Here is a 21,319-nt window from a genome sequence, read left to right on the forward strand (position 1 = left end):
GGTTCTCCTCTTGTCTCACTCCTGAAATTTGGAAATGCTAAGTTTGGTCCTCAGGACACTGTTGTTTTCCTCGCTCAGTGATTTTAAACTAACATGAGGGTTCAAAGAAACAACAGTAGTAAAGTAATTACAACAATAAACATTTAAAGTAGTGAAAATAAAGCAGAGTCTATGTGCGAGACAGAAGGCAAGCACTACGTGTGTGTGTGTGTATGTGTGTGAGTGTGAGAGAGAGACAGAGAGACAGAGAGAGAGAGATGGATAGACTGATGTCACCCACAAGGTCTAAAGCCCATTTCCAACTGCTTCACTTCATCCTGGGTTCTGGTCAATAGTCAGCATTCCTCCGCAAGGTCTCCCCTGGACACTGGCTCTAGAACAGACCCCCTCTTGCTCCCTGTGCCTTCCTGGCTTGATTTTCTTCACACCATTGGTCTCATCGGACAAGCTGTTCATATTTGTTTGCTTGTTGATCGAGCTCTAAGGACAAGCCTTACTGCGGTTGCTTCCCTACTGTATCCCAGCCCTGAGCACAGAGCCCGAGACAGAGGAAACACTCAACAAACATCTGTTAAGTGAATAAACACACAAAAGAACGCATTATAGGCAAGTAAACTCACCGTGCCCCTTCCCCGACACCGCCTGCCTTGCTCTCCCCCACCCTCATCCTGGCGTCTCTTCCCGGCATTCAGCACTCAGCCTGCGCATCCTCTCTGAGAGCTCCTCATCTCTGGGCTCCTGCATCTGCTCGGGGAACGTCCTACGGACTTAAGCTTTGCAAAGGCTCTCTGTGCTCCTCACTGCCGAGCCCTCACCTGAAAGCCTCAGAACTAACTCCTGATCGTGGCAATGACAACTACTAATACGTTTATCGAGCACAGGCAGTACACAGAGTGATTGCATGGATGTCGTTCCATTCGTTTGATAACCACCAGGGATGCGCCGTTATCTCGCGAGTCTTCTAGATTCTGCAACTCATGTGAAGTCACTCAGCCAGTAAAACTGAGTCAAGTCTAACTCATTCCGTGGGTAATTAACCACTTCGCATCCAATGCCCCCAAATCACCCGCACCAGGCAACACAGGCAGGTTACTTTTCTGAAGCATAATGCTTCTCCACGGACACAGGACGCCTGCCGAATTACACACACGCTCTCCAGGCTGGCGATTGCCGTCTTTCACCATTCGCAGCTCCTCTCTCTCCCTTTAAGTGACTTCAGGCCCCTCCACTGGGCAACGGACCTCCCCCAAACACAGCACCTGCTCTCCATCACTGGTGACTTTGCCTAATTTGTTCCTTCCCCTTGGAATTCCTGACTCTTTCCTCCTGTCAGATGTTACCCATCCTCTACGACCCCTCCTCAAAGATGAGCCTCAAACACCTGAGGCCTTCCTGGTTCTTCCCCAAACAGACAAGCTCTCCCTCCACCGCCTGTGTCATTTCTTCCACAAACGTTCCTGGATGCTCGCCTGGATGCTTGCACCAGGCAGTGTTCTCGACATGAAGTGTCAGAGACATCATAATCGTACAAGTTTATGGGAACACGGATCTTCAAAGAGAAAACAGAATTTGCCAAGGTCCTCTCCCAGGATTCAGAGCCAGACCTTCCTAATTCTCACCTCCATTCTGCCCAGCCCATCCCAAAACTCCCCTCGGGCAAATGTCTCAAGTCCCTTTCTGCTCAGCACCCCAGCCTCTCCCCACCCAACGCCTGCCCTGTCGGTGCTCTGCTGCCCCAGAACAAATGCCAGTCGGACCCCAGCTTGGCCCCTGCCTCCCCTCCTTACCCGGATTTCCCTGCTCTCACGGTACGACTCCTTGTCGTCCATCTTCTCGTACAGCAGAACCCTCCCTGGCCCGGCGGAACAGGCAAATCCCTTAGAATAGGCTGCAATGGCAAACACCTGGGGCGGGGACAGCTGGCTGCGGCTGCTGGCCATCGTGACCTGCTCGGAGGAAGGGACTGGGGAAGTGAGCGTTGGAAACTGGATCAGGCTGGAAAAGGAAAACAGCACAGAGCGTTAACAGAGACAATTCCAAGGAGGTGAGTTCTGCTGGGGATGAGGAAGAGGGCCGTCCTTGGGTGTGGGAGAAACCAGCCAGTGCCAGAGGCTTTCCATGACCCACATGCTCCCCTCTGGCTGGGAAGGCTGGCCCCCTCCATGGAAGACGGAGGGTCACACATTTGGGTGGACGTCTTGCGACCCTGGGCAGTCACTGCTATTATCTCACTTCTTGGGTTGGTTGGGGGAAAAGTGGCTCGCAGGGGTTGAGTTCTAAATGAGTAAGCGGAAGAGCTGAATCTGAATCTAGGTTTCCATTCCCGTCCTTCCCACCTTCCTTTCCTACTGTTTTCTTTCCTTCTTTCCTTTCTTCCTCTCTCCCTCCCTTTCCAACCTCCTTCCTCCCTCCCCCTCTTCCTCCTCCATTCATTCGTACATCGTTTACTGGAGTTACGCTGTGTTAACGACGCCATCAAACAGTGGTAGATGAGATCGACTCAGTTCATGCCCTGAGACGCCGAGAGCCTACAGGGCGTGTGATAAGCACTCTTAGGGGCTTCTGAGTAGGACGGAAGCGGCTGGTCAGAGGTACCAGGATGTTCTGAGGGCAGTCAGAGAGGAGGACCACCTACCTGAGATGCGCAGAGGCTGAGGCTCCCAGCTGAGACCCAAGGACAAAGAGGAATAGCGACCAAGCCCAGAGGCAGGAGCGTGCATGTGGCACGTGGGGGAGAGAGGCGGGAGAGGATGCTCCAGATTAAAGGTGGGTCAGGGCAGGGGGACGTGTGGGCCAAGCTCAGGAGTGTGAGTTTATTCTTGGGGCCCTGGACCCTCTGAAAGAGGGTGAGCACAGCAAACTGAATGGCATAGGATCTTACTGAGAATTTCTCAACATCATCACGACCAAAAAGCAGTGTCATCATCACGGGGGTGGGGGAGTGAAAACTGGGCGAAGCCAAAGTCATTGAGGAGGAAGAACCTACAGTGCGCCATGGTGGCCGAGGCGCAGGCTCCGGGGTTAGACGGGTCTCAGTCTGAGTCCTGACCTGTCACTTAACACTGCTGTGATCCGGGGTGAGTCAACCTCTTGGAGCCTCTCTTTCCTTGTCTCTAAAGTGGGCGTGATAATAATATGTACCGTAAAGGACGGGTTAGACTCAAATGGGAATACACACAAAGTGTGTGAGGCAGGGTCTAGAACCACGGTGGTACTTTCCAACACGCATGGGTATGGCTCTTATTGGCTGCAGCAGGGCTAAAAGTGACAGCTCCACCCTGGTCCCACTCTAGCTCCTGTGCTTCTGTCAGGCTGACTGACAACATCTCCTTGCGTCTCCTGAGGCCTCCTACCCAACCCCAAGGTCCTGAGGACCCCGACCCCAAGCACAGTGCCTGCACGCTGCAAGGGCTCGGGGGACGGTACAATAGATTCAGTAAACCAGGCAGGCGCTAGCTGGAAAACACAGTTTTGAAAACCTGTTGTTTTGAAGACGGCTTCTACCAAAATGCACATAGGAAGAGGCCAGGTAGAAAAACAAAAAGAATTGCGTCTAAGCTGTGGTCACGACTGTCCACTTTGCCTCTGAGTAGGGATGACCCCTAGGAAGGGGGCAGGAGTGGTTTTTCCAGAAGGCCGCTGCCCTGTGCTGTGACGAGCACCCTGAGCGTGATCCTGAGCGCCCCCGCCCACGGAGGGGACCATTACCTCTCAGACTCCCGGATCACCCCCAGGTTCTTGGTCTCGCCGGTGGGCTCCTTGACCGCGATACTTGTCTCCCAGCGCTGATCTCCAGACTCGAAGAGGAAGAGCCTGCCGGCGTCAGTGCCAACGACTATCTTGTCCTCAGACACCCAGGTGTGGGCGAGATAGTTTGGGGGTTCTCCCCTCTGAAAATTAGTTTGCTTCAGGGTCCCCTCGGCAAAACGGAGAAGCTTAAACATCCCATTGCCGGTGACACAAACCTGAGTGTTATCCTGGGGATTGAAGCTCACCTGTCAAATGGGAACGATTAAAAGGAAACGGTATATAAGACTAAACTCGTTGGAGTTACTTCCCAGGTTACTAATTACTAGTGATTCCAGGAAGCTCCCAGGAGCCTTTAAACATCACTCGATGGTACTATTTTGGGACCATGTTTGACGAGGGCACCGCTCTACATCCATTATGTTTGTAGGGCCAGGAGTCAAACTAGGAAACCTTCAAGTCATCTGACAAAGGCCCCAGAGCAGGATGAGCAGGTCTTGACAATCACCAAACTCTGTGCCAACAAAAGGGAATGAAGGTTCCACTAAAAACACAGAAAAATGAGAGCCTGGCAGGTATACAAGTCCTGTCTGGGGGGGAAGGAAGCGCATGTCAGAGACCGAGTCTAGGATCCAGCGCTAGTTTTACAAGTTCAAGAACTCAGTTCTGTTCATGTTTCCTTTATTTCTACCCTCACCCCAAAGGGCAGTCCTGGGCGGTGGATGGTCAGCCCCCCCTGGATGGAGAGCACCTGGAGGGGCTGCGGCTTTTTCATCTCTGGATTCCCAGTGCCGAGTTCATTGCAGGTGTCCAGTGAATGTGTCCTGAGTCTATTTGAGAGGAGGTGCTCCCTGCTCTGAGCAAGAAGCCGTATCACACCTCATCATGACCTGGATGAAATAATTTTCAGATTCCACCTGCCTCTGCTCTGATTCTGTGATCACCAGGCAACCTCCTGTTACTAGTTTCACCTCCCAAGGGTTCCGTGACGCTAGAGAAATGATGTGTGTTCAGTTGTGACATGCCGATTCATACGCCAGCTGCTGTGAGAAAAACGGAGTCTGTGGCTGAGACCCTTTCTAGCCAGTATCTCTGAACATGAACAGATCTGAGTTCTTGAACTTGTAAAACTAGCACTAGATCCTAGCCTGGGTTGACTGCTCCAAGATGAAGCCTCCTTGGGACCCAACCAGCTTCCTGACATGTCCTCTTCATTTTGCCCTCAGGCCATGACAGAAGCCTCTGCTCTCCGTGTGAGTGTGATTTCATGTAACTACAACTTCCTATCACCTTCCTGAAGTCTTCACCGCCCAGCGATGCTGCTCAGAAGAGGCCAGGGCTAGGCAGAGAGGGTAAGTTTGGTCCACCACCTCTGGGCCTGACCTGTAACCCGCGAGCGGTTCTGGGCCAGAGTAGGGAACACAGGCCCCAGGGGCAGGAAGCCCTGGCCTTGCTAAAATCTTGGGGCCTTGGTTCCCTCATCTGTAAAATAGGAGCAATAATTTTGAATACCTTATGTGGCACTGTTAGGCTAAACTTAACAATGCATGTTATGAAAATAGCACTCTTCCTGGTACTTAGAAAGCATTCAGTAAGAGACAGCTTGTAGAATTTTCTATAACGGGGGGGGGGGGATATTTGTTATGCTGGAAGGCACCTGGTAGATGGGGTTGCTCTGAGTGTCGATTCTAACGATGGCCATTACTTTCTGTTTTTCCCACAACCAGTAGACAAGGTTTGACTCTGGAGGTGATGTCTGAGTCAAGAGGTATTTGGAGTCTGGAGAAAAAGCCATGGAAATAAACCTCTGAACTGGAAAGTCAAAATTATTAAGTATTTTACGTTTCCGGCAAGGGATGGACGACAGTTCATAAATGGTGATGACGGGCTTTTCCTGCACAGTCTCGGAGACAGCGAGGTATCGCCGATTGGGACTGATGGACAAGGCCAGCATGCCCTGGCTCTTGTCTGAGCCTGCGAACAAAGGAGAGGTGGTGATGAGGGGAGATGACGCTGTCATCACCATTCGGCATGAGCAGGCACAGTGGGAACTGCTCACGCAATCAGAGAAAATGAGAGACAGAGAATTGTCCATTCCTGCGTCCCCTGGTACCGCTGTGTCTGGGCTAGAGTGAAAATAAGTAGGATGGGCCCCTCGCTGAGGCTGTGATGGGAGGAGAAGTTGGGGAAGGATGCCTGCGGAGGACACGGTGGGATGGGGTGAGGGGGCAGGACAGGAAGGGCCGAGGTGGGGATGTGAGAAGGTTACGGACGGCGAGGGAGTCACACACAGCGGGAGATGGACGAGCATCCTCTGCGAGCTGGGCATGACCAAAGGTGGGTCTGGAGGGTGGAGGAGGGTCAATCACAGAGGCCTTTATGCCCTGAGCAGCCAGCACTGAGTACTCTTCCTCCATTTCCCAGTCTGAGATGGTAACTAGTGGATTCCGCAGCCTCCCCTGCAGTTAGGTGACCCATGTGACATTCTGGCTGTCACATGGATGCAGAGGGGTCACCTGGACTGGCTTCACAGTAAAGCTCATACCGTTTTGAAAAACAGGATGGACGCACTGTGACCCCTTTTCTCGGAACATAGGGGTGATCTCTGGCGATCGAGCAGTCTTCTTGTAACCGTGAGGTAACAAGCATGAGAATGAAAGCCAAGGACCTTTAGAAAGCAGAGCCTAACATGAAGATTAAAGTGCAAATACTTTGTTTGGGTAATGTGATCAGGTCTGTGTTATAATTTTCCTGAGCCCTAGGCACTTAGGCACTTTTGCTTTCATGGGCCCCTTCCTCCATTAAAAAGTGGTAAAAATTGTATTTTACGACTTATTTGCTTAAAGAGGAATATAACCCGTGCTGGATTCATTAGTATTCATTTTTTTCTGATTTTAAAATAAATTAAAATTAAAATATTTTCTTGGGTCCCTGAAGTGCCTTGGTGCCCAGGCCGTGTCTCCTGGTAATCTGGCCTGACACAAGCCCATGGCCAGAGAGTGAAGGCAGCAGGGGAAGCTGTGCTAGAAAGTGACAGGATGGGCCCCTGTTGCCGTGCCACACAGGCTGCAGCAATTTGCAGCTGCCTGCGGGGCTTCCCTGGAAGGGCTGCAAGGTGTAACTGTGCCTCTGAGAAGAACCAAGGGCTTGGGTCCCCGAGAGCCTTGCGCAAGAGTTTGGACTTTACCGGGAGGTCAAAGGGAGAGCTCCAGGAGAGTTTAGGAAGGGTCTGATGTGGGCTGGAGAAAGATCCCTCTGACAACTGCGTGGAAGACAGCACAGGAAGGAAGGAAACCTCAGCAGCTTAGTTCAAAAACCAGGAGACACGGTGGCAACATGTAACAGGAAGGCAGCAGGGCGATGGGATGGGGAGGTTGCAGAAATGCTAAGAGGCAAAACCAGGAGGACTCAGTGAGGCCGGGATGAGGGGCTGATGGAGAGAAAAGAGCAATGAAGGACATTCAGGTTTCCGGCTTGGGCGACGGGAGTGGCGTGACACCTGGGACGGAACACAGCCTGGGGGAGTTAGGGCTATGGTGAAGATGGCATCCCGAATTTTCGCTGAAAATAGCCCTTCCAAAGATCTGTGATTTATTCATGCTTATTTGCTTCCAGTGTTTTATGATTTCTATTTTTTTTTTACACTGAAGTCTTTAATCCCTCTCAGCTTCATGACAGTAACAGGTTTGAAGTGAGGATTTAAATGGATTCCTATTTCCCAAATGCCTAACTAGTTGTCCTAGCACTATTACTAATGCCACATTCTGTTGCACTGAATGCATTTATATATTCATTTATACATTGAAATTCATTTACATATGTACTACTGGGTTTCTGGGATATTTGTACTAGGTCTACATTATTTTTGTAATCACACCTTTATCATGTGTTTGGATATCTGGCAAGGTGGGGTCCCAAGGAAAGAGGGCGAAAAAGGAAATGATAAATTCCATTCTGGGTCTATGGCTGGTGAGGTACACACCGTGGAACATTCAAGTGGAGAAGTCCAGCAGGCAGGAGGAGGCGATGAAAGCTGGGGGAGATGCTTGGACTGAAATACAGATTCCAGGAAAAGGTCACAGTGGGGACTGGAACGTGTGCATGTAGATGAGGTCGCTTGGAGGAAGCACAGTTTCCTCCCCGCTCTATGCTTTTGTGCCAGGGCTGTGCCTGGCATAGCACATGACCTGCTCATTTACACAGTCCTGCTCATGTGACTACAGACCTGCCCCCACTACAATACTGAGAGCTCCTGGAGGCCAGGGCCCCTGGCTTTCTTGCTTACTCAGTCTTTCAATCAGCACTGCCTGGCACCCAGTGGGTGCTTCACATAGGCTGACTTCTTGCACGGTTTGTAAATGATTTCCCACACCGTTACGACTGACCCTTCCTTGAAATCTGTTCATCTCTTTTATGGACTTCCTCTGATCTTTCTGGCTGCTCCCTCAAAGACTCTTGCAGGTTCTTCCTCATTTCCCCAGCATGAAATGTAGGAGGTTTAGGCTTCTTCTCTTTCATAAACATATTCCCTCCCTGGGGGGACCAAATCCATTCGAAGAACTTGATATTTTGTCTCTATGCTGCTGGCCCTGAAATGTCTACCCCCAGCCTGGACCTCTCTGCCTTGAATCCAGACCTGACGCCAAAGTGCTCATTTAAGAGCCCATCTGCACATCTATGAGGCACCTCAGTCTTACCAAGTCAAAACTACCCTCTGGATGTGCTCCACAAAACCTGCTCCTTCTCCAGTCTTTTTTGTCTCCGTTTACAGCAACTCCATCCTTCCGGTTGCTCAGGCCAAAACCCTGCTTCTTCCTTTACTCTTCCAGGTGAAACCTGTCACCACCACCTTCAAAATACAGCTTTGATCTCTTCTCACCATCCCTCTTGCCTACCACCTGCTCCAAGCCAGCATGTTCTCTCACCTGGACTAGCCCTAGTCTCTCAGCTGACCTCCTGCTTCCTCCCTTGCCCACTCCTTAAATCTATTCTCTGAACAGTAGCCAGAAGGCACCTGCTGAAACATAAGTCAGATCATGTCGCTTTGCCCAGAATCCCCCATGTCTCCTCATTTCGCATAGAGTAGGAGCTCTGACCTCAAAGTCCATGGGATGCTGCTTCCATTACTTCTCTGCCTCACCTTTTGCTCCTCCATTCACTAACTCCAGCCACACTGACCTCCTTGCTATCCCCCTCATAGACTTACTACCCTCCTAACCCAGAGCCTAGAAGGCAAAAGGCAAAAGTGTAAAGCATCAAAGAGATAATATAGGACATATTTTAATAGTTTGGGGTAAGGGATAATTCCTTAACAAGACACGAAGAGGAAAAGATTGATAAATTTGACTTCATTAAGGAGCTCCCGTCATGGCTCAGTGGTTAACAAATCTGACTAGCATCCATGAGGATGCAGGTTTGATCTCCAGCCTTGCTCAGTGGTTTAAGGATCCAGCATTGCTGTGAGCTGTGGTGTGGGTTGCCGACGAGGCTTGGATCTGGGGCTGCTGTGGCTGTGGTGTAGGCTGGCAGCTACAAGTCCAAATCGACCCCTGGTCTGGGAACCTCCATGTGCCATGTGTGCGGCCTTAAAAAAAGCAAAAAAAAAAAAATTGACTTCATTAAGGCCAACAATTTCTGTCCATCAAGATACCATAAGGAGGAATAAAACATAAGCCCTAAACTGGGAGAAATTATTTGGAATATACATATCTAACAAAGGATTAGTATACAGAATATATAAAGTGTGTCCATAAATCACTAGAAATATTACCACCCCTGAAACGTGGAAAATGATTAAAAACAAAAAGATAAGACATTTCCTAGAAAAGTAAATAGGAGTAGCCCCAAAAGATATTCATCCTCATTAGTATGAGATAAATACACGTTAAAACCACAGTAAGATACCCCTTCTCAAGCACGAGGCAAGCAAAAACTTAGGAAGTAAAATAACAGCAAAGAGTGGTGAGGCCCTGGAGGAGGCATGGCCTCCTCCTGCCATGGCCTTTTGGTGGAGTGTGGATTGGTGCTACCACGTGAGCCAGTAATTTCAGCCCTGGTGCATGTCCTGGAGCATCTTTGCACAAGGAGATGCGTACACATGAAGGCAAGAATGTTTATAGCAGCATGGTTAGTAACAGTGACAAATGTTGGTTCTGACATGTCCATCGACACTAGAATGGATAAATATGTTTGAGATACTAGAGTCATATGATAGAATACTGTACAGTAATAATATAAACGCGGTTAATATGTATCGAGATGCATGAATTTCAAAAGCATACTGTTGAACAAAAGAAGCGAGTCACAGAATACATACACTATGATTACATGTAAATAAAGTTGGCAAACAGCACAGACAAAAAAAAAGTGGCATCTTACCTAAAGCCACACAGATAGGCGTGTAAAACTACACAGAGAAATAAGGGAATAATAGCAAAGTCCAGGGTGGGGTGAGAGTGTGCATGCGCGTGGGAAGAATGCAATCAGGGAGAAACGCTGGAACTGGTAATGTTCTGTTTCCTATCCTACGGGTAGGCTCAAAGATCTTTTGTACGCATTTGTCACAATAAGACCTGCTGCATGCAAAAAAGGAGTCGGAAAAAGAGCAGGTGGTTAAATTGTGGAAACCACAGAAATTAATAGCAGGACCAATGTGAACACAACCAGGGATGGTTATTTGTGATTTGGGATAAAATCTCCAGGGTCGTCATAGACTCAAAAGGTGCTGTAATGAAAGTGGTGTACTCTGGAAAACTGCTGTAAAACTCAAAGACAGCGATATTGAAGATGCATGAAACTCTTCCAAATATTTTTTTCATTAAATCACAGTTTAAAAAGTGCATTAATATTAACATGATTTTACATGTAATCTTAGCTGTGTATGTGCGACTCATTAATCTATACATCAAGTAAGGCACGTAGACCCCTATCTCTTTCACATTTATAAAACCACAGGTATATTCCAAGTTGGTCAAAAAGGTTTCCTTTCAATCGTTGGGTTGGGATTATGGGATTATATTTGGCACACATGGTTATGTATGTCAGACTGGAAAGTGTTTTACCTGGAATGAATTTTTGCCACTTTTGATCCACATTGTATTTCACACAATGATTTCCTGAAGGAAATATAATGATCTGTTCATCGAAGAAGAAGACATTGTTGGCCACGTGGGATCGAAAACCAAAAACATGCAGCGACTGAGCTACCACGGTGGACATTGTCCCGGGTAAAGAGTTCTGCTAAAGATGAAGCGCAGGTGGGGAGCTCAGAGACACGCGTCACCCCCCACCGAGCCCCACCCGCCCCTGCGACGCGCCCCTGACCCCGCCCCTGACCCCGCCCCCTGACCCAGACCCCGCCCCCAGGGTCTTCTCCGCCCACCTCCCTTCAGCAGCCTCCTTCCGCGCCCTCGACCCGGCTCCTGCTTCTCCTCTTTCCTTTGCCTTCGCGGCTTCCTGTTCCGGACGATCCCCAGAGCCCCGTCCCACCTGTCGCTTCTGCTCTGCGGATCACCAGACCACGCGTGGGTGCAGGGTAGTACCCCTAGGGATCCTAAGCAGCCCAGCACTTTCCGACGCCGGAGCGGTTCCTATAGCAACGGCAAACCGGAAGTGTGTCTTCGGCCGGAAGCGGAAGTCCCGCTCGGAGGGTTCAGTAGCGGCGGGGAGTTGAGGGCCCTGGAGGTGTTCGGATACACGTGGAGCTGCGGTGGGCGGGCAGCGGCCAGACAGCCGGAGGCGGCGGCGGCGGCGGCGAGGGGCACCCTTTTGTAGCCGCGGAGACCTAGGGCTCCTCTGCCTCCTCCGGCGGGTGTGAACGTGCGCTTTGCGGGATGGATACTCCCCCGCTCTCAGGTTCAGATTCCGATTCTGATGACTCTGTGGTCACCGACCGAGAGGTAGGTGTCAGCCGAGCTTGCTGGGCTGCGCACGGGAGAGGGGTCCTCGTTCTCCGGTACTGACGGCCGGTCGTGCCTGTAGTTGCAGGACGCGTTTTCCCGAGGGCTCTTGAAGCCAGGCCTCAACGTGGTGTTAGAGGGGCCGAAGAAGGCCGTGAACGACGTGGTGAGCTCGGGCGCCGGGCGGGAGAGGGCTGGACGTGGGGTGCGCACGAGGCACGGTTGTGCCCGGGAGACTGCGTTCTAGTCCCAGAGAAGACGCAACCTGCGCATTGCCAGGAGGGTCCACGACCTGTCGGGGTCTCGAGGGTTAGCGCTTGGTTTGTTGGCCTGTTTCCTCCTTGTGAGCTTCGTGTCTGAATTTCCTAGAATGGCCTGAAGCAGTGTCTGGGCGAATTTAAGCGGGATCTGGAGTGGGTTGAAAGGCTCGACGTGACCCTGGCTCCGGTACCGGAAGTCACTGCCCCTCAGTCAGCCTCCCAGAACAAGGATCCGAAAGCTGTTGATCCAGAAGACGACTTCCAGCGTGAGATGAGCTTGTATGTCTGTTTTCAAGTGGCAGAGGTTGTGGGTCCCCGAGAACGTGCTGGAGAGTGAGGAGAGGGGGAGGCAGTGAGCCAGTAGGGATTTCCTAACCCTGGGAGCAGGGAGGAGGGCTTCTTTGGACCAAAGAGCTAGGAGAGTCTCCCTGGTTGAGAGAAGAGCCCCTTGGTCCAGCAGTCACAGCTTAAAGTCCAGTGTGTTCAGATATTCAGTTTTAAAGTTTCTTGTGTGTGTGCAATTGATTTCGGAATAAGAATTTCCTTATGGGAGGTCCCTGTGGGCTTTTTTTAGTGACTTAATAAGAATATGTAATTGGAATTCGTAAATTGATGGGTTCTTCTAAAGTGGTTGTTCTCAAACGGCTAATTTTTTTTAGCCGTCCTCCCCACCCCCTTTATTTATTTATTCATTTGTTTATAATATAGTTGATTTACAATGTTCTGCCAATTTCTTCTGTACAGCAAGGTGACCCTGTTAGACACACATAGAAATTCCGTTTCTCCCATTATCCTCCATCCTGATCCATCACAAGGGATTGGATGTAGTTCCCTGTGCTGCACGGCGGGATCCCATTGCCCATCCACTCCAGATGTAACAGTCTTCATCCCCACCCCTTTAAAAAGAGTGTACATCTAAACTTCTCCTAAAAAGTTAGTGAGGTTTTATTACTGTTTCTGTTTGCATGTGTGTTCTCGCTGGTGCAGCTCAGGTGTTGAGAGGCTCTCTGACCTTAGGTGACTCATGAGAGACAGTGGGGAGGATTTCGGGTCTCTCTCCCTTAGCACATTTCACACTTGGTCCTGTATCTTCAGCTACCGTCAGGCTCAGGCAGCAGTGCTTGCGGTACTGCCCCGCCTCCATCAGCTCAAAGTCCCTACCAAGCGGCCCACCGACTATTTTGCAGAGATGGCCAAGACCGATCAGCAGATGCAGAAGGTGAGAAACAGGGAAGGTTTTCTCTGGGAAACTGAGGCTTTGTGCTTAAGTGCCCTCAGCTGGCTTGTTTCATTTAGTATTGAAATAAACACAGGCCTGAGTCCATTAATAGGGAGCCACTTGTCAGAGGAAAATGCTCTCAGCTGTCTACTTCAGATTCATGCCGTTGACCACCAACTGGATGAATACAAGGATGACTTTTTGTCTAGGTCAAACAGTTAGGAAAGGGGAGGAAGGTACTTGAAGAAGTGCGGTCCCTGAGGTAAAGATGACCTTTTGCGTTTCCTGGCTGGCATGGTCGTGGCACGGTGTGTGGGAAAGACAGCAGTTCTTTTTTTTCTTGGTTTGTTTTGTTTAAGTACAGTCGATGTACAGTGTTGTGTACAGCGAAGTGACTTAGTTGCACATTTTTATATTCTTTTCCATTGTGCTTTATTACTGGATGCTGCGTATAGTTCCCTGTGCTGTACAATAGGACCCTGTGGTGTGTCCACTTTGTATAACAGTTTGCAACTGCTGATCCCACAACCACAGGCCTGTTCTCTGTGAACGACAGTAGTTCTTGTCTGCCCTTTCCTTGGGGAGCCGGGCTGTGACTTGTCGACAGTTAACTTTTTTCTGGGCCTCAGTTTTGTCTTTGATAAAATGAGGGATTAATATACGGCTCAGATTTGGTGTAATTTGGAGTTAGGTAGATCTCGGTTCCCCATTTAACTTTGGCAGGAAGAAAATTCCCAACCCCTGATCCAAGATATACTTAAATAGTTCCCTCGGGTCTCAAGCTGGATTTGGGGGAGCTCCTGTCTCTGTGGTACTCGGGGGAGCTAATCTGGAGGGGAGCCCAGACCGATCTCATTCAAACTGGCAGCTGCTCATCCTTTAACTCAAATGTGTATGTTTAATGCAGACCGCCAGGTACCTGATATCTGTCTGAGGTTTTATTGTGTATGTGGTGTATTGAGCACGGGGGCCGAGGCCGCACACCAGTTTAACCACAGTCTGTAGACGTGTGAGTGGAGAGAAGTTAGTCTTCTCTCCTGGCGCAGTAGCAGGCGGGCTGCTTTGTTTAATGGATCAGACAGCACGCCGGGGGTAGGACCGTTGCTTTGAAGTTCTGGCTCCAAGGCTGAGACTTTCGGTGTCTGGGAAAAGTAGTCTCCCCTCGGACCTTCTTGTCCTCGGGAGTGAAGCACAGGGCTGGAAATAGATGACTTACAAGGTTCTTTGGAGCCTTACAGCTTTTGCAGAACTGGCACTGCCCGGCCTCTGCCGCGGCGCACTCTAAGCAGCCGTCATCGCGTTTCCAAATGACGTGAGTGGACAACATTTTCTGTTTTAGATTCGACAGAAGCTGCAGGCTAAACAGGCCGCCATGGAGAAGTCAGAAAAGGCTAAGCAACTGCGAGCACTCAGGAAATACGGAAAGAAGGTGGGAAGGAAAACGGGCACGGATGGGGTGGGGCCAAGGGTGTTTGTCAGCCGGATTGCCGAGCGTGTTTCTGTCGCGTGTTTACTACCTCACAGTGGCGTGTGTGCCGGTGTCCATGAGCCTGGCCCCTCCTGGACACCTGCGTGTCCCCAGAGGTAGGGTGGTCACTCCGGGTGAGTCGTGCACCTCTCTGGGCTGCAGTTTGCATAGCTGTGCAGTGAAGGGTTGCATCCAGATCAGTGGTTTTGAAACCTGATGACCTCACAGCACAGTCACCTGGGGAAACTTTTCTTTCTTTCTTTTGGTTTTTTTAAATTCTTTTTTATGCTGTTTCTTTTTTATGCGGCATATGGAGGTTCCCAGGCTGAGGGTCAAATGGGAGCTGTAGCTGCCAGCCTACACCACAGCCACAGCAACGCGGGATCCAAGCTGCATCTGCGACCTACACCACAGCTCATGGCCATGCCAGATCCTTAACCCACTGAGTGAGGTCGGGGATCAAACCCGCGTCCTCCTGGATGCTAGTCAGATTCTTTAACTGCTGAGCCATGACAGGAACTCCTGGGGAAACTTTTCAAAATGGATTTCTAGGCTTCAGAATCTCTGGGAATTTGCGTATTTTCCTTCCTTTCCCGTGAAGCTTCTCAGATGTTTCCAGTACACATCCTGGTTTGGTAATCACTGGCCTAGGTGATGGTAAAGTCCTTGGAGGAATCCATCACGTTATTGATTGTTATCCGGTCAGAGAAAAAGATGACACCAGTATGTTTGAACTGTGGCTGAATTTCAGTGTAAAACCAGAAGGCATACCATGAAACTCTTTTTTTCCCTCTTTTCTTTTTATGGCTGCACCTGCAGCATGTGGAAGTTCCCCAGCTAGGGGTGAATTGGAGCTGCAGCTGCCGGCCTCCGCCACAGCCACAGCCTTGCTGGATCCGAGCCACATCTGCAACCTACGCCACAGCTCACGGCCATGCTGGGTCCTTAACCCGTTGAGTGAGGCCAGGGATCAAACCCACATCCTCACAGACACTGTGTCGGGTTCTGACCCTGCTGAGCCACAGTGGCAACTCCTCCTTGAAACTTCTCTTGATTTTCTTATTTATTTCATGGTCACCTAAGAAGGACGATGCCCGGAATTAAATAGGGGGCTGTGGGAAGAAAAGTGTGTTTGGAGGATGAACCTGGGTGCTAAGACTTTGCCAGCATTTTGGACATAAACACTTGTGGTCCGGACGCTGGGCTGACGTCCACTCGTTGAGTCATGGCACGGATGGCCCCTCAGCACGGAGTGAGCCGAAGAGCATGCTGGGCTCTGCACGAGGGCATCTGCGGATCTAGTGGATGGACGTGGTTGTGGATGGTTGAGATCAGCTCGGAGACCTGGGCCATGGGTTTAACGTAAAATAATTGCCAAAAGCAAAGAAGAACTTAACCGGGCCTGCCAGCCCCATGGTTCTAATTTGAGGAAACCTCCGGGCTCTGTTTCTCACTGGGGGAGAATTTTGCTCACCAGGGACCACGTGGTGATGTCTGGAGACATTTTGTTGTGGTCGCATCTTGGCGGGGAGGGGGCTGGTGGCGGTAGCGGGCGGGAGGATGTCAGGCCCCCGACAGTGCTCAGGACAGGCTTTACCCCCGACGGAGAGTGAGCCTGTCCACACCGAGCTGGGAAACCCTACCTTGGAGTTGAAGCCTCTCCTTTTGTCCTTAAGAACTTTTTTTTTTTCTGGTTTGAGGGGAGATTGTTTTCTCTGTTCGCACTTTCAGGCCTACCCGCAGTAAGTTAGATATTTCATCTGGCCCAGTATAATTCGTGGGAGAATTGGATGTTGGCATAAACATGATTTGTGTGGTTTCGTAGGCAGGTTGTGGCAGGGGATAAGAGTGCAGATTGCCCCCTGGGTGTGAATTTTATTTAGCTCCGCACTTTTCTCGCCGAGTGACTCGGCCAAGTTATGTAACCTCTCTGTGCCTCTACTTCACCGGATTGTTGAAGCGACATATAGAGAAGACACCCAGAGCCTTCGCGTGGTTGTGGCGCGGAGTCGATGTTCAGGAGTGGTGCCGTTGCCCCAGTCCAGTCGCTGGGAGAACGGAGGCACCTGCCGTGCTGCCCAGGAATGGGTCTAACACCCCGTGTCCACGTCCAGGTGCAAACAGAGGTCCTTCAGAAGCGGCAGCGGGAGAAAGCCCACATGATGAGCGCCATCAAGAAGTACCAGAAAGGTGAGCACATGCTCTCCTAGGGATGCAGGGGAGCGGGGGTACCTGCAAGGCCTCACGAACAGGTGGGGCTCTGGAGCCTGGACGGAAGGTGTGGGAAGAGTGTGGGAGACAGGGTGTGCCTCCTAACACGGATTCCATTACATCCCTCTTCGGAAATTTAATCTTTTCTTAAAATGTGACGGTGCTGATCGGAGGTCTCCTTCACTCCCAGGCTTCTCTGACAAGCTGGACTTCCTCGAGGGAGATCAGAAGCCTGTTGCACGGAGCACGAAGGACGGAGCCAAGGGCCAGCAGATGAAGAGGGGGTACGTGTGTCCGGTTCTGTCTTGGCGGTGGTGTGTGCGGGGCCCTGCCCAGGAGCGGCCTCGGGGTAGAGAGAGAGTGCGGCTTTGCCTGTGGACAGACTTACAGGCCTGTGATGGGCCCGTTCAGCCACATCCGTCTTTGAAGGTTAAAGTGAGGTGCTTTCAGGATCTGGTGCATTTTAAGTGGGTGCTTGGTAGACGTTGACTCCTTGTGCCGCCATGTGATGTCTGGCAGTGCAGACCTGGGTTCCGGTCTGGACTCTGCTGCTCATTAGGAGGGTCGCTTGGAGCAAGTTCCTTCATCTTTCTAAACGTTAAGTACCTCGTCCACGAAAGGGAGCAAACTGTCAGTGCCGTGCAGTGTCAGGGGGATTAAAAGAGATAGCGTTGGCTGTTATTAGCGGTCTCGTTAGTTTATCTCTGTGTTTCTGGACACTCGTCCTGGGGAAGCGGTCATTTCAGTACAACCCAGTACACACGGTGATCAAGGCGCTGAGGGAGTAAAATGGAAGCGCATTTTAGAAATTCGGGCTGGGGTCAGGGTCAGGGGATGGCTCTCTTGGAGGAGGGTCCACCTGGGCTCAGCCTAAAGGATGAGTAGGAACTAACGAGGCAAACAAGAGAGATGTGTGGGTTTTAGGAAGAATGAAGACCCTGATGAGCAAAAGCACGGAGATGAGAACAGCAGGTTTGCGTGTGAGGCACGGCCAGCGTTGACTGTCACGGGGGTGGGGGGTACAGGGTGAGGCTAGGAGTGCTGGGTTGTAGCCGGGGGTCTGGGCTGAGTACAGGGTAGTGTTTGTTGGCCCTGTGAGGAGCTTGGGCTGTATCCAGCAGTCAGTGGGGAGATGCTGGGCTTTCTCAAAACAGTGAGCGGGTCATATTCATGCTTTAAATGTTACAGTGGTACTTGTATAAACACTGGAGGCATTTGTGTAAGTGAGGCAGGCAGGGAAATTGACCAGGCGCTGTCAGAAAAGTCCAGAGAACAAGGCTAATGATCTGAAAGTGGTCGTGGAGGCAGAGAAGAGAAGATGGATTGAAAGAAACAGCCAAGAGGTTAGATTAGCAGGACTCGGTTACTGCGTTGAGTGTGGACAGTGAAAGAAGGAAGAATCAAGGCCAACCCCAGGTTCCTGACCTGGGTGGCCGAGTGGCTGGCAGGACCACCGACCTCAAGTTAGCGCATAGATCCGGGAGGTGAAGCCCGTCTGGGAAGGGAGATGACGTGCGGCTTTGCGTATGCCGGATGGTGACGCCTTGGGGTGACCAGTTTTCAAGTGTATGACAGTTAAACGTTAGCCATGTTTAAGGTCCCGGAGAGGGATGGACACAGCAGGGTGATTCCGTGAGATTTAAATTTAAAACCTTTAAATTGAAAGGTTTCTAAAGATAAGTGGGGAGCCACGTGGTGTATCTGGGTTTTTTCCTGCTTGTTGCTTTGTTTGCCTGCTCTGGTGGCTGAAACAGTACATAGGCCAGCTGGCCGGGGAATGGGAGGAGCTGACAGAGGGCCGAGAGTGGGATTCGGGCAACACGCGTGCTGAGGGGCCTTGATTGCAGACCGGGAGCGGAGGGTATTGCAGGTGAGTCCATCAGGATTCGCAGAGCTGAGGGTAACCTGTAAGACCCCTTTTTTGCAGGCCCAATGCCAAACGACGCTATAAAAACCAGAAGTTTGGTTACGGTGGGAAGAAGAAAGGCTCCAAGTGGAATACTCGAGAGAGCTATGACGATGTGTCCAGCTTCCGGGCCAGGACCGCTCACGGCAAGGGCCTCAAGAGACCTGGAAAGAAAGCGTCAAATGTAAGTGGGCCGGGGGATCGGCCAGGGGCCGGGGCGATCGCCGAGGGGCTGGAGCTGCCTCCTCCCCACCCGCTCCCCAGGCGCTCCCCTTCTTCCCTCTGTCCTGGCCCCCGGGGCGGAAGGCCAGCTGCCCTCACCCCTCACCGTGCTATTTCTTTTTCTGCAGAAGAGACCTGGAAAGCGGACACGGGAGAAAATGAAGAGCAAGAACAGAAGCCGCTGAGTAAACAGCGCGTTTATATGGAAAGACCAGGAGAAAGGGGTGGAGACGTGGGGTTTCACTGTACAGTTGGACTCCTTCTGTTGGTTTCTTGTTGTAAAAATTCCTTCGATAAACGAAAGAAAAATTTTTAGAAGAAATATGTATTCTCGGTTAAAAACTCAGGACTAAAGATTTAGACGTGACCTTTACACATTAAATAATACTGCTGGTGATCCATCGTCAACACGTGAGTCGTGTGAACGTCGAGAAGGTGGACCCGGGCCAGACCGCTGGGCCTGACCCCTCGCTCTGCGGCTTCCTTGCAGTGTGACGTGGGGCAAGCTGATTTTTCCGTGCTTTGTTGCCTTTCTGTAGACATGATAAACAAACCAAGGAGGGGTCCCGTCAGCCTTGAGTTAATGTCTGTAAAGTGCTAGAGCGCCGCCTGCTGTGGAATGAGAGTATACACCTGCGTGGGATTTCTTTGCTGGGTGGGGAGGCTTTCCTTCGTGTCTTCGGAACTGTGGTGGTGGTCCCTAAGCAGAGGTTCTTGTCTCAGAGCAGAAGGAATTCACCAACGATGGAGTTCCAGGATGAGGGGTCGATCCCTGGCCTCGCTCAGTGGGCTGAGGATCCGGCGTGGCCGTGAGCTGTGGTGTGGGTCGCAGAGGAGGCTCGGATCCCGCGTGGCTGTGGCTCTGGCGGAGGCCGGTGGCTACAGCTCCGATTGGACCCCTAGCCTGGGAACCAAACGAGACGGACATTGAGAAAGAAAATTGAGGATTTATTTAGGGGATAAATAGACCTCTTAAGGAGAGGCGGGCAGCTGCCCTGCGTTTTTTGGCACACTGGTTATACGGGGCATCTAATTGTATGGGCGGGATGTTCGATGGGAAGGTGGGGTTGGGGGTCACATTCCTTAATTTTCATCCCAGCTTCACCTTCCCGAAAGGAGGAGGGATTTTGTCCTTTTATCGGAAGGGTCGCGGTGTCGGTGTATGGTGGCTATTCTTACCTGCACAGCTGATTTTACTGTAACGAAGACATAGTGAGCAACAGGGTACATCTGAACACCGGAGATTCGCACCCTTTTCCACCTTCTTTGTCTGTCCTCAGGGCCCTTATCACCCCAAAATGTACGGTTTCCTGTCAGTGTGGAGGTTCTGGCTTTTCTCTGTCCACCCATGGACCCTGCTGTATGCATGACATGTGGTTTTCTGCCAGCTGGGCCCGTGCCCCCCTTTTCTGCTCATGCCTAACTGTCTGCCTGCTGGAGCAGTGGGACATAGTCGAGAGTTCCCCAGTGCTGGCTGGGAGCTGAGCACAGGTTAGATGTGGTGGGCAGGCCATGTGAAGTGAGTCATGTGAAAGTCGAGGGGTTCCTGTCAGCCTTGAGTTACATGTTGGGCTCCCCCCGTCTTGAAAAGTGGAAAGGGACGGCAACGTACCAGCCTTCCCTCTAGTCCAGTTTCGAAACCATCTGTCAAGGAGGCCACAGATACCTGAACACTGTTTATTGGCAGAAAAACTCATTTTCGCTTTGTTTCCTTGTAGCATCGTACATTAAAAAAGGTTCTCTCTGGTTTCATAATGAATGATACTGAAATTGTAGACCGAAAAGAATGAATTTAGTTTTGTTTTTTTTTTTTTTTTGCTTTTTAGGGCCACATCTGTGACATATAGAAGTTTCCAGGCCAGGGGTTGAATTGGAGCTATAGCTGCTGGCCTACGCCACAGCCACAGCTTCAGGATCCAAGACACAGGTCATGGCAACACCCGATCCTTAACCCACTGAGTGAGGCCAGGGATGGAACTTGCATCCTCATGGATCCTAGTTGTTAACTGCTGAGCCGTGAAGGGAACTCCCTGAATTTAGTTTTTGTGTACTAGTTCTTTTTTTTTTTTTTTTGCTATTTCTTTGGGCCGCTTCTGCGACATATGGAGGTTCCCAGGCTAGGGGTCAAATTGGAGCTGTAGCCGCCGGCCTACGCCAGAGCCACAGCAACGCAGGATCCGAGCCGCGTCTGCAACCTACACCACAGCTCACGGCAATGCCGGATCGTCAACCCACTGAGCAATGGCAGGGACCGAGCCCGCAACCTCATGGTTCCTAGTCGGATTCGTTAACCACTGCGCCACAACGGGAACTCCGTGTATACTAGTTCTAATGAACAAAATTCAGAGCAAACAGATGATATTTTCAGAAGACCCCAGTGTTTTACTC

The 21,319-nt window shown here is 50.9% G+C and overlaps 2 protein-coding genes across 2 annotated transcripts in view; one reads left to right on the plus strand and one right to left on the minus strand.

Moving 5' to 3' along the window:
- Positions 1-11,002, minus strand: part of CFAP57 (cilia and flagella associated protein 57) — a 61,742-nt gene extending 50,740 nt beyond the window's left edge. The window contains 4 exon segments of the mRNA XM_047789426.1: positions 1,788-1,995; positions 3,709-3,995; positions 5,405-5,721; positions 10,809-11,002. Coding sequence (XP_047645382.1) covers positions 1,788-1,995; positions 3,709-3,995; positions 5,405-5,721; positions 10,809-10,965 — 969 coding nt within the window. The 5' untranslated portion in view covers positions 10,966-11,002.
- A 362-nt stretch (positions 11,003-11,364) lies between these two features.
- On the plus strand, positions 11,365-19,503 carry EBNA1BP2 (EBNA1 binding protein 2). Its single transcript, XM_047789427.1, has 9 exons — positions 11,365-11,645; positions 11,728-11,811; positions 12,015-12,184; positions 13,001-13,124; positions 14,464-14,553; positions 16,707-16,782; positions 16,994-17,087; positions 18,731-18,893; positions 19,060-19,503. The coding sequence occupies exons 1-9, from the start codon at positions 11,580-11,582 to the stop codon at positions 19,114-19,116; spliced, it is 924 nt and encodes a 307-aa protein (XP_047645383.1). The 5' UTR covers positions 11,365-11,579; the 3' UTR covers positions 19,117-19,503.
- Positions 19,504-21,319: the final 1,816 nt, after the last annotated feature.

This window comes from Phacochoerus africanus, chromosome 8 (assembly GCF_016906955.1).
Source record: "Phacochoerus africanus isolate WHEZ1 chromosome 8, ROS_Pafr_v1, whole genome shotgun sequence".
Classification (NCBI taxonomy): Eukaryota; Metazoa; Chordata; class Mammalia; order Artiodactyla; family Suidae; genus Phacochoerus; species Phacochoerus africanus.